This window comes from Maniola hyperantus, chromosome 7, assembly GCF_902806685.2.
Source record: "Maniola hyperantus chromosome 7, iAphHyp1.2, whole genome shotgun sequence".
Lineage (NCBI taxonomy): Eukaryota > Metazoa > Arthropoda > Insecta > Lepidoptera > Nymphalidae > Maniola > Maniola hyperantus.
Genome location: NC_048542.1, coordinates 10,026,087 through 10,038,918, shown reverse-complemented (window position 1 = coordinate 10,038,918; position 12,832 = coordinate 10,026,087). Strand labels below are relative to the sequence as shown.

The 12,832-nt window shown below is 36.5% G+C and overlaps 1 protein-coding gene across 4 annotated transcripts in view; it reads left to right on the top strand.

The window, feature by feature from the left end:
• The window catches only part of LOC117983484 (cell adhesion molecule Dscam2-like), a 157,599-nt gene that overhangs the window by 119,879 nt on the left and 24,888 nt on the right, over positions 1-12,832 (top strand). For 3 of the 4 annotated variants that reach the window (XR_011236924.1, XR_011236923.1, XM_034970051.2), the window contains exon 8: positions 10,354-10,400. The exons of the other annotated variant lie outside the window; for it this stretch is intronic. Coding sequence is in view for 1 of the 3 variants with exons in the window: in XM_034970051.2 (XP_034825942.2) it covers positions 10,354-10,400 (47 nt within the window). In the remaining 2 variants the exon portion in view is untranslated. The remainder of the gene's footprint in view (positions 1-10,353; positions 10,401-12,832) is intronic. 4 annotated transcript variants of the gene reach the window in all.

The following is a 12,832-nucleotide window of genomic DNA, read 5'->3' as shown; positions in this document are numbered from 1 at the left end:
ATAAATATTATGATTTCTAGTTCCATATTATCAACGCATGGCTCAAAGCGTATAGGATCGACAAACTTGAGAATTTATTTATCTATAATGAAAGAAACCCATTAAGAAATTATTATGTGGAACTCCAACGGAATCTTTAGCAAAAATTATACAAGCGGACGAAATCGCGGAAATAAGCTAATCTAGATACTGAGGTAAATATATTTTGTATGACAATATTTTCTTGGTTGCATGCTGTACCATGAAAACCATGGAGTATTGAACCAGTGCAGTGTTCTGTTTCTCGCATTACAAAGGGAAGAAATATTGCGAAGGAAATATAGGACGACACCACCGAGGTAAATAATGTTTTATATGCGAGCAATCCACATCGGTATCCGCTTATATGAGATTTCAAATGCTTCTTTGGTACTTACACATTACAATAGCATGACTAGATTCCGAAGTATATTGTGTTGATATAATTGAAGGAAATAGGAATACACAATGCCTATCCATAAGAAAAGGTTAAGTCACAATCTACAATAGGGTTGTAATTGAATTTCGTCAAAAAAAAGCGCTACATTGCCACGATACAAAAGCCAATACAAACGCGTCCTAGGATAGTCCTGGAGTTCAGAAAAGTTTTCTCGAACTGATCCAAAACAGAAATCAAATGCTATGTCTCATTTGCCGTCCGACCTTTTTGTTTGCAAGATAATTTCGCATCTCTTGCTCATAAAGGTTCCCCAAATATTACTGTCAATTTCATTGGCCTTAATGACCTTTATTTGATTTTGTATGAACTTAGTTTTATTTTTAACAGACTTCAAAAAAGTCTGACTAAGTCAGTTGTTGATGATGATGATGATGAAATGCCGCCCGCTTTGCAAATATTACAATACGTAAAGTCATCTAATAAATATATAAAAGGAAAAAGTGACTGATGACACACTGACTGATCTATCAACGCACAGTTCAAACTACTGGACGGATTGGGTGAAATTTGGCAGGCAGATAGCTATTATGACGCAGGCATCCGCTAAGAAAGGATTTGTGAAAATTCAACCCCTAAAGGGGTAAAATAGAGGTTTGTTTGTGTAGTCCACGCGGACAAAGTCGCGGGAATAAGCTAGTTCATTTATATGTAGTTTTTAGATCTAATATAATATGTAGAGTTGAACAAAAGAAATTTCCATATAAATGGCGTCGATATATTCGCTCACAGTCTGTCGCGGCAGATGTTTTCCGTTCGCCAGCGCCGTCAGAGCGATTCCACAGTCCACCGCACTTGATATCATTGGGCCCAAATATATGGGATGTGGAACCAAAAGTGTTACAATTGTTTTCACCTATTATTAGTAGGTACGCGACAGGTTACAAAGTATCGCATTGAAATGTTTGGAAAGCATCATATCTAGGTGGACTAGGTTTTCTAACGTATGAGACTGCCTGGTTTAAGAAAAGTGTATTTGTTACAGTTCTTGCAATTCACGAAGACTTGACTCGTCTTCGTGTGGTTACGTCGTTTACATGGGCATTACGAAGTGTGCACGCATGTTGGACCAACAAGTTGCGAGCAAACGCACACATTAATTAGTATACCTCAATTATACCCATACGACTAAAACACAAGCATGAGCCACTCGTCTACATGAATACAAAAATTATAGGTGCTACTTTACAAAGCCTATAACGAAAATTTCATATGCATTTGTCACATTGTGGTTGGAGCGGAATTTAGATCGTAAAATTCCGTAAAAACTCCGCAAGATTTGTCTGCATAAGTATTTCAATAAGTTGCATTTCAGCTGAATTCCGTGACTAGGATTTCACGCACGATTTTCAGCTACGTATTTTGTACTTTCACTCTCAACAAGCTCAGAGTCACCCAGCGGGCGATGAAGAGAGCTATTATGCTTGGAGTTTCTCTACGTGATCAAATCAGAAATGAGAAGATATGCGTAGGAGAACTAGAGTAACCGACATAGCTCAACGGGTGGCGAAGCTGAAGTGGCAATGAGCAGGGCAAAATGGTTTGGAAAACCGATAGACGTTGGGATCACAAGGTGCTGGAATGACGACCACGCACCTGAAGGCGCAGCGTTGGAAGTCCCCCACTAGGTGGACGGATGACATCAGATGAGTCACTGGGAGCCTCTGGATTCAGGCGGTGCAAGACCGTGGCGTGTGGAACTCCCTAGAAGAGACCTATGTCCTGCCGTGGACGTCTATCGGATGATGATGATGATGATGATGATGATGATGATTTTGTACTTCGTCTAATATAGACACAGGAAAGAAAAGTTCCGACTGACTGCGTATAATCACATCTGTATCTCATTTACGGCACCAAGTTTTGTAATCAAACTTTTCTTGTTAGAGTTGGTCTTGAGACTAAATTAGGTGGCACACACTAGGCGTGCGTAACTTTCGTCGACGAGTAACATCAAACTTAACCTGAAAATATTTTTATTCGCGTAGAAATTCATGAAACGACGGTTCATTGACGACCTCACTGGCGCAGTGATATGCTGTTGTCTTAAAAGTGGAAGGTCCCGGGTTCGATTCCCGGCAGGGGTTTGGAATTTTATGATTTCTAAATTTCTGGTCTGGTCTGGTGGAACACTTTAGCCGTGGCTAGTTAACACCCTCGGCAAAGCCGTGCCGTCAAGCGATTTATTCAGATTGGGTATTATTGTATACACTAATTTCTGATTGTCGATTGCTGAATTTGCAATGACGTAGTGGTGATAATTAATTATGTAAACTTAAAACTAAAGCTACGGGGGTTCCAAACCATACTTTTCAATATGTCGCAACAAGGCCACGTACTATCATCGTTTCGTGATAGTTACCTACAATGCTACGAAGAAAATAAAATAATACTTTTGAACCAGCCAATTTTCTATTCCGTTTCATCACTTTTATACAATAAAGTGAGATCGTAGTCAACCGCAAATCTTTTATCAACAAAAAAGGAACGAATTTAGATTCAGTGACTAGTTGGTCCTTACTTCTTACTCTGGAATATACAAGCGTCAAGTTTTTATTATGGCGAAGTTTGTGTAATAAAACTTTTCTTGTTAAAATGTGTCTCGCGACTAAATTAACACGCGCCAACTTTGCGCGAGTTTCGTAGGCGAGCTTAAATTAAAATTGCGCTTTATATTTTTGACCGATTTTGCGTTTGAAAGATCTAAGATCTAATCAAGGTATCTTCCAGTCTTTTGCTCATTTTGTACATGAAGTAATTTTTAGCATTTTTCTAGCTGACGTTGTTTTTATTTCATCTAAGTAGTTGCTTATTAAAATCATTTGAATAAATCTTGTGACTGACAGGTATTAATGTAGGAAGAAACCTGACCTTTTAACAAATCCTGTGTATATTACTGGGAACTACTTATTCTATCCGTTACTATGCTTTATACCTACTAATACTGTGATTTCTTCATTGATTGATTTCTTAGAACTCGACACCCATTTGCGAAAATAAATTTACAAAAATAATTATTTTTAATCTCGATTTTCAACCTAATGCAGGTGTCAAACCCAGGTGGCAAGCAGATAGAGTTAAATAAAAAGTTACGTAATCTTTATAGGTAACTAGCTGATGCCCGCGACTTCGTTCGCGTGAAATTAGGTTTTTAAAAATCCTGTGGGAAGTCTTTAATTTTCCGGGATAAAAAGTAACCTATGTCCTTCCCCGGGATGTAAGCTAACTGTGTACCAAATTTCGTCAAAATCGGTTGAACGGATGGGCCGTGAAAGGCTAGCAGACAGACAGACAGACACACTTTCGTATTATACTATATAGCTTATTTATATATATATATATATATATATATATAATATTAGTATGGAATAAAAGTACGAATTCAACATTGAGCCCTAAGTTTTGAACTTATTTTTTTAAATTTTTTTATTTGTACCAAAAACATTTACAAAAAAGAGAAAAAGTGAGTAAAAGTGGACAGGTAAGCACTTATCTGCATGAGAGATCTCTACCAGTGACCCTTGGCAGTGCGAGAGGTTGTAGAGGGAGTAGAATAGGTACAACAAAGACGGTCCGAATTGAGAACCACCTCCTTTTTGGAAGCCGGTTATAGAAGATAGAAATTGTTACTTTACGTTGAATTCATCCGAAAAGTCATGTTCAAAATTAAAATTGAGTGACCTACTCCTGAAATTTCCAAAAACAATGATAGACATATTAAAGGACATTGATGTAGAATAGGAATAGCATTTCATATTCTAGATTATGATTCAAGTTTGTGTATAGTTAATACCTAGTTACCTATTTAGTGTAGTGCGTGTAAAATAAGTACCTACCTAGGTAGTCTAATCTGAACAGAAGGCGTATGATTTCGCATCTTAATCAAAAACAGATCTGATACGAACTTGTGTATTTAATCTTTAGTCCTGCACAAATCACTAGATATGTTGCGTCTTCAAATTGGACTAAGTACTTGTTTTACAATTTGCAGACGGTATCTCTACTTCTAGTACGGGATATTGATTTAAGGCAGGAAAAGCCAAAATCTCTCTAATCAAAATCAAAAATTAAAATCAAATTTTTTTTTTATTCAATTAAACTTTACTAGTACTTTTGAATCGTCAAATGCACTCATTACTGGTTGGTACCAAAACTAAAATTTGATGGTATATTTTTCACCGACTTATTTTATCATACCGTGTCCAATAATTGAAAATCCCGGCAGCCTCGTGCCCCTTCCGCCATTTGCTAGTTCGTTGGCGTGGAAAACTACTGCACTACTAGATACATTACTAGTCGACGTGGGATTTAGAGTGCGTATCATAGAACTCTAAACAAGGTAATAGAAGTGCCTAGTATCAGATGTTGAACTTAATTGAAATTAATTGTTCTAATCCGTGTAGGATTAGAACAATTATGCACTCGTACAAAAATGTACGAAAAAAATAATTCAAAAGAATGTAATATTTCTAATATACAAAGTAATGTATATTAAACTTGTGATTAAGTCTACTTTTAAAATAATACTAAACAATGATGGGTCACTGTTTATTTATTAGATTAAATCTATACTGTTCTTCGACGCTTGTTAACACTTCTAGTTCTACCTTACATACTTATTCTGATTTCTGTGGTACAAATCTATTTACACGTAACTATACATTTTACCGGAATATTTAATTAAATATACAGTACTCATCAAAATCTAAATCCACGTGGAAGAAGTCGCGAGCATCATCTAGCAACTTATAAACAGCTAATGTATTTTTACATAAATAAAGAGATAAACCAGGGTTTTTCAAAATACGCAGCTGATATTAAACTGACATAAAAATAGTAGGTACCTACCTACATTATTGAAAATTAAAATGCACCTGGAATGAAATATAATAAAATAGAGCGCTGGAAAAGTTTACGCTCTGTCGAGCGTAATGCTCTTTATAACAGGGCGTCGCTGCCTTGAAGGTATTTTTTGTTTATAGCTTTCGCACTTGACTGCGATCTCACCCGATGGTAAGTGGTGAAGCTTAAAAGGTCTCGTCGCCAGGGCTTACTTTTTTCATCTGAAACACCATAGTTTAAGATAATATTATTCTGTCGCACTATCACTTACCTACTTTAGTTTTCTAGCGCATGATTTCAGCTTATGGAAAATTCATAGGTCTATTTTGAATGCAAGTAATGTTGCATGGAAACCTTAAACGCATGTCCAAAAAAAACTGAAAGATAATAATTGGAATTATACAATAATATTATGATTAATTTATTCATTTATACACACACGCCTTTTTAATGAATCATCAATTAATTTTTATACTCGTGTAGAAGTAGTGTAGGTTCTAAATCGAACAATAAATAAATCACAGATTCTTTATTTGATTGAATCAATGTGAAATAATGAATTTAATGTACAGTATCTATTCTACCACCTCGTTCGAAACGAAGTTTGTAGTAGGTACTCCGACAAGTAGGTATCAAGAATTGTAAAATAGTAAATGCTGAGTAAAAGGCATTATTAGTATTTATATTATGCATGCATTATGGGCACTAGCTTTTAGACATTTTCGTAATGTTTCAATATTATCGTTTATTTCACAGCAAATTATCAGCGAAACAAATTGCAACTGACTCGATAGTCGTTGTTAGAAACAACCCTTAATTATTTATAACAAGAAACAATTTTATCATTTTAACGAAGTAATTAAAAGGAAATAAAATATGACATGTTGCTGAGACTCACGCTCCGCTGAGCAAAAAGCCGTGCGAGTATGGTGCGCGTCGCGTCACATATTTTCGGCTTATTAAGAACTCTGTTCTGAAATTGCTATTTTTTGGGTTCTGTCTCTCCTGAGATAAATAAATCCTTATAGATCACTTTGTTGTCTATCTATCTGTCTAGACCCGTCAAGGGAATCAAACCTAATAGGGTACTTTCCGTTGAACTAGAATCATGAAAGGTAGGTAACAATGTCTTATAGCACACGTAAAGGGAAATCAGAAAAATTTGTGGTTCAGTATATAAAAAAAAAGTGTTAAGTATTTCTCTGGCCGCAGTTGACCGATTTTTTCGCGATCGTAGGTGTTTATGGGTATGGTGGCTGGACGTCTGGTCTTCGACGTACATAGGTTTGAAGATCGTTTGTGATTGTGACTTAGATTTCAGCCATACATTGACTAAGGCCGTGATAGCCTAGTAGTTAAGACCTCCGTCTCCTATTCGGGAGGTCAGAGGTTCGATCCCGGAGACGCACTCAAAGCAATCAAAAATATCACTTAACGGTGAAGGAAAATATCGTGAGGAAACCTGCATTTATGTATGAAGTCTGCCAATACGCACTTGGCGTATTTTAATTATTGATGGCCTGCACATATTATTTGGATGTACTTACCTATATGGGGTATCGTAAGTAAGATTTTTTTTGAAAAAATTCATGGGCAGTTTTGTTTTTAGGACAGGATAAGATTTCCTACGATATTCAAAGTAAATAATATAAATAATTCAAAAGGTAATGTAATGTCAGGCCGAAAGTTATACCTACCTAAGAAAAATCAAAAACCAATTTTAATAAATTAAAGCAATTAAAAACAGAAATTCTTTTTCAGTTACAAAAAATGCAGTTGACGTACAAAATGTGACATGTTGGAACAAGATTCGTGCTCCGCTGAGCGAAAGTTTCGCTGCACACGACGTCGCGTCCCATCACAAGTTTCGCGCTTATTGAACAGCACATAACTTCTCATGTAAACGAAAACCCCGAAAACTTAATTAGTCTAACCTTATGCTAATTTTGGCTAATATCTAGAAAATATTATTCAAAGAATAGTCCGATATGTTGGCTATGTTGCTTAGGTATCTAGGCATCGCCCTTGATATCGCGGTCTTCACCGATGTCCATCGCATCGGTAATGAACAGTCGATGACCGATGTACGTCCATCCATGGTTGGACATAGGTAGGTAGGTAAGTACCTACTCGTAGGTTTTCTATACAGGGTGTAACCAGAACGCTGGCAAAAACGAAGACAGGTGATAGTACTGATGATTACTAATATTATGATACCACAAATAAAATGCGAAAAAAATATTAAAAAATCCTATAGTTTTGTAAAAGTTTACGATATATTGCAAATGAAACATCTGACTGATGGCCTATAAGTCAATAACCGTTGCGTAAGTAGGCAACTCGGAGTTAATGTCGCGTCGTAGGTGGGGCATTGAGTCGAGTTTTGCACGCTATACATTGCGGGTTTGAAAAATACTAAATCACTAAACATTACTACGATAAGTATATACGAAGAAAACTCCTAATACTATTATGTAATGAGGAAAAGAAAAGAGAACGATGTTACTTACCTAGTAGGTAGAAACTATTTCTTGTAAAAAATATACGTATACGACCATAAAAATTGCAAGTTCACGCAAACAAATTTTGAAACCGCTCCAGTGGGTTCTTAAGTTAAATATGTAAATTTTGACTTCCCCATTCCGCCACGTGGCCTTGTATCAAGCGTACGTGAAGATGTGGATGAATTATTCAAAACGTAAGGCTAATGCATAATGCATGTGATTTTTGTTGCGATTAATTCGTATGAATATTTTTATTACAATTTTGCGATCATCTTTTAGTCATTTTTTACATATGTCATACATCTTTAGCACTTTTATACACTGTTAAAAAATTACCTCCTCTGGTGACAGAGGGCTGACTCGAATGGGCAACGCAACGAATCAGCTTGCATGTTCATTGTTAAACGCGCAAATAGCCAAACCAAATATATAAAAACAAAAGTCTTGACTCAATTATTGATTGACTCAGTAACGACGAACAGATTCCTGAAAGGCAGACAACGCATTGGCGGTTCCTTAGTGCTGCTGTTGTTCATGGGCGGCGATAATCACTTAACATCAGGTGACCGCCTGCTCGTTTGCTCGCTATTTTTATTTTAAAAAAACGGCCAGCCCGAACCTTTTTACCTAAAAAGCTGATATTTCGTACAGAAATCCTTCGGAAATTCCCCCGGCATAGAGAATAAAGAGGATCTATACTCTCGCTGAGCGAAACTGGGGGACTGTCGTTATAGTAGGTACACATATTATATTCTTGACGCATCGCACGTAGGATTGTCTTGAACTATTTAGATTATACCTAGATATTATATTTTAATAATTATGTAAGCCTTCATGGCCTACAAATATTAAAATATATCTAGGTATAATCATATATCATATATCAAGTAGGTAATGTAAAAAAGTCTCCCTAGCATTGTTTGCATTAAGACTAATAAAATATAATTATGACGACACTACTAGACTGAATTTTGCCTTATTAGATAATCGTGACTTGTGGAGAGACCTTTACCACTCAAGCAAGCTGCTGTATTATATTTTTGGCGTGAATGCAACGATGATACTCGGCTTCTCATCGTGACAGCGGCGGCGTGAATAAGGAAAAGGTGCGAGTAATATAAAATAGGTGTGGTATATTATATTATTTTGTAGGTATGTATACTAGCGAACTAATTGCAACGGTCTAAAACTAAATTATTTTAACAAACTAGCAACTTCAATAACATTCATAAAAATTAATATACCTATAGCATTCAAAAATTAAACAGATTTATCCCACTTCTCCTCAGACTAGGACACGTTTAGAACTCATGTAACTTCAGGTTTAAATTTAATCATGATCACCTCATTAAAATGAAAAAATATTGATCATTAGGTAATAATGAACGGTTCATAAGGACTTGTAAAATTCTTTTTGAACTAGCTGCCCGTCCCGATTTCGCTCGGGGGGAATTTTAAAAATCCTGAAGCATAGAAACCTACCTACGTCAGAGATAATAATATCTGCCTACGTGTGATTTTGGAATTTATACGAGACATTTTATTTGACCAAAAACTCGAGACATTTACCTACTTACTCGTATTTTGTTACGTATTTTTGTTTATGATCATGGCACTATTTTAGATATAGTCATATTTTCACATGTTGCAAGAATGTATCGACATCTAGACCTTAATATCGAGAAGATAATCGCGAAGAATACGCACACATCTATTCAACTTTAAAGCGATTTGAGATATTCATTGATAGGTCTTCAACTCTTCAGTCACTCTTTCATATCGAAAACTAGGTTACCGAGTTCTCTTGGGACTCGAATCGAATGAAAGCGATACTATTTCTGTTTCAGCTCTCTAGTATTATAGGCTTTGCTCTAATACAAGAGTTTTATAATTATCATCAAAAATAATTAAGAGAAGGTTCCCAGCGCGGTTCCCAGCTTTCTCGATACAAACGTAGATTTGTTCTCATTTGAAAATTAATTATTCTACCTACTTATTCAATGAAATTTCGTATACACGTTCACGTCGGGGGTTCGATCCCACGTATCTCTAACTTTTCGGAGTTATGTGCATTTTGAGCAATTATATACCTATCACTTGCTTTAACGGTGAAAGTGAGAAATCGTGAGAAAACCTGCATGCCTGAGAGTTCTCCATACTGCTCTCAAAAGTGTGTGAAGTCTGCCAATTTGCACTGGGTCAACGTGGTAGGCTATGGCCTTAACCTTGAGAGAAGACCCATGCTCAGTAGTGAGCCGGATGGGTTGATCATGATGAACTTTGAAACTAAAATATTGTAACGGAAATCAGGCAAAGTTCTCTATTCAAATGACAGCTCCACCATAGGTACATTTGTTTGAAGCACAGTACGAAAAGACTCCTCTAAAACTATGTTTTACACGCTCGTTCGCACGCTGGTTACGAAAATTGGTTACCAACGTGGAAGGAACCGTTCAGTGTCGTGCAGTTTCCATCATAGTATTTGTTTCAGGTTTTAGCAACCGTAATAATAATAGTTGTTACTTTTTTCAGGTACAAATCAATGCCGTCACACTTAATCAATGATTACTCCAGAAGAGGTAAGATAATTGAAAACTTGAAATTTTATTTTAAAACAATCATTTACGCTTACAGAATGTAAGATTTAGCTATTACTGGTAATCATCACTGTTTTTGAGCGGTAGGTACTGTTTTCTCATTCTGCGCGAGAAACAAGATAAGCTGACTAAACAATTGCATGATTTTTCATAAGTCCGTTTAGTCGCACGGTAGCGCGCTCCAGGTCACCCATACCGCGCACTTTGGCTGCGCTCAACGCGCTGCTGAAGGAGTCCCCTCGCAGTGACATATTTGCTGACAAATGGGCTGACCTCATGGGTCAGATTTTGCACTTTTGTGAAAATTTATAATTTTGCTTTTTAAAATTTATAATTTTAACAATTTTTGTATGTATGTTTATGTTAGTTTGTACTCGTAGTTTAATTAGTGTAATTGGCTTTATGGCCGTTCTAATTAAATAATAAATAAATAATAATAATAATAAATAATGAATGTATAGTTCATACACCGCGCCGTCGCATCTGACTTCGTACGACCAAATGATCGATAAATCAGCCGCTGCGTAGGCCTCGTCTCTCGGTAGATACTGTGAGAGATAATCCTCAAGAGTGTTCTAAAAATCCTAAATAATGTGGCTATTTAAAATCGCCAGGCAAAGGTTTCCATAATTCATTTTAGGGCGATTCTCCTAAACAAAACACAGGAAGTGCGAAAGGACAAAGGGATAATAATAAACGTGACCTGTTATTACACCGTTACTAAATTGATAGTAGGTATTCATTACAAGGATCTCTATCGAGTGATGGTGCCCTATCGATGAAATAAAGTCAAGAAAGGTTACGATATTTGCCTATGTGGCCCAGGCTTCACTCGGATGAAACTTCTAAATAATCTTTTCTTATGGGAGGTCTACATTCTATTCAAAACCTATATCCGAAACCTCACATACGTCTTGACCTATACATACGTTGATGGTATGTAGTTCATTCAATTTCTCCTTTTAACGATTCATATTTAAATGAGATCAGCTATTACATAAATTGTATTTTTACGAGTAATTACTGAAACGATTTTTACGTAAGTATTTTTAAAATTAGGAATCCCATTCCAGACAGAAAATTTTATAGGTACGTACGATACTTCTTTTATAAGGAACTAGAGAAAATAATTTAATGTCATTTGTTACAAAACGGTGTGATACACGACCACGTTCAATCGCTGCAAAGTTAAGACCTCTCGACACGACCGGTGTCGTGGGCAGATTATTTATAGCCGCTATTTATTTCCTTCTGCTGAATGGAAGTGTGAAGCAGCTTACACGGATCCGTTTAACAAATAGGTACCTAACAATGCGAATCGCACTTTCTACATATAAATATTGGAAGGCCGCTCTTGGAAAAGTCTATGTCCTACAGGCTATACTTACAGGCTAATGGAATGGAATGAGATGGAAAATAAATATCTATTAGATTATTGCAAAGGGCGCCGTCCTATCGTCATCGCTCGTGCGATGATGCGTGCGTCCGACAAAAATGATCGCGCGTCCCGTGCGTTCAAACAAACTGTGTTCTACTGAATGTCTTATTGAAGATTGCGCGATCATGCGATGCGTCCATATTGTATTTCATCGCACGATGAAATCGCATCGCATCATCATGACATCGCGATGACAATAGGACGGCGCCCAAGATTAGGCAGTTCGCACTTCTGCTGTCTAAAAACCATTTTCTATATTGTCCTCTTACGCTTGTGCACCAGACAGCAGCAGAACTGAGGAGCGTTCATAATTATTATTAGTAGATAAATTATAATAATTTATCAAAAAAAGACTCAACCTCATCCCACTCCGTCTATACGCACTGCCTTGTAATTCAAACAAGATTCATAACAGATTATACTAATAATTAGTGTAATTGGCAAATAATTTACTTAATTAACATTGAATCATCCCAAGTAGCCATATCGGGAGTCGCGCAAGTTTAATTATGGCAACTGATTGCGTCCGATAGCGTCTCTCGGGGCTGATGGGAGACTAATGATATTAGATGTCATTACTTGCACTAACAGGGATGCCAATGCAATTCGCAGGTGTATTAAACTGGGAGTATAAATTATAGAACTGTTTATTTCAAGTTTTTAAGGTCTCGCTGTACAAATTAACATGTTATTCGGAAAGCTTTTCATCGCGAAAAAAGTTCATTTGTCCCTTGACTGCGATCTCACCGCAACTGGTAAGTAATGAAATAGTAGGTACAATATATCTGATGTGTGTAGACACACCGCTAAAGAATTTTGGCAGTAAAGCTGTTAGCTGTTTTTGGTTTTAAGAAAAATAATAATATCTAAGGGGTATCAGGTATGGGATAGGGTTAACTTCAAACGGGTATTGTACTTTAATAAACCTATACCCCTACTCGGTTACTCCCACACTCCTCAGCACCGTAGAGTGCTA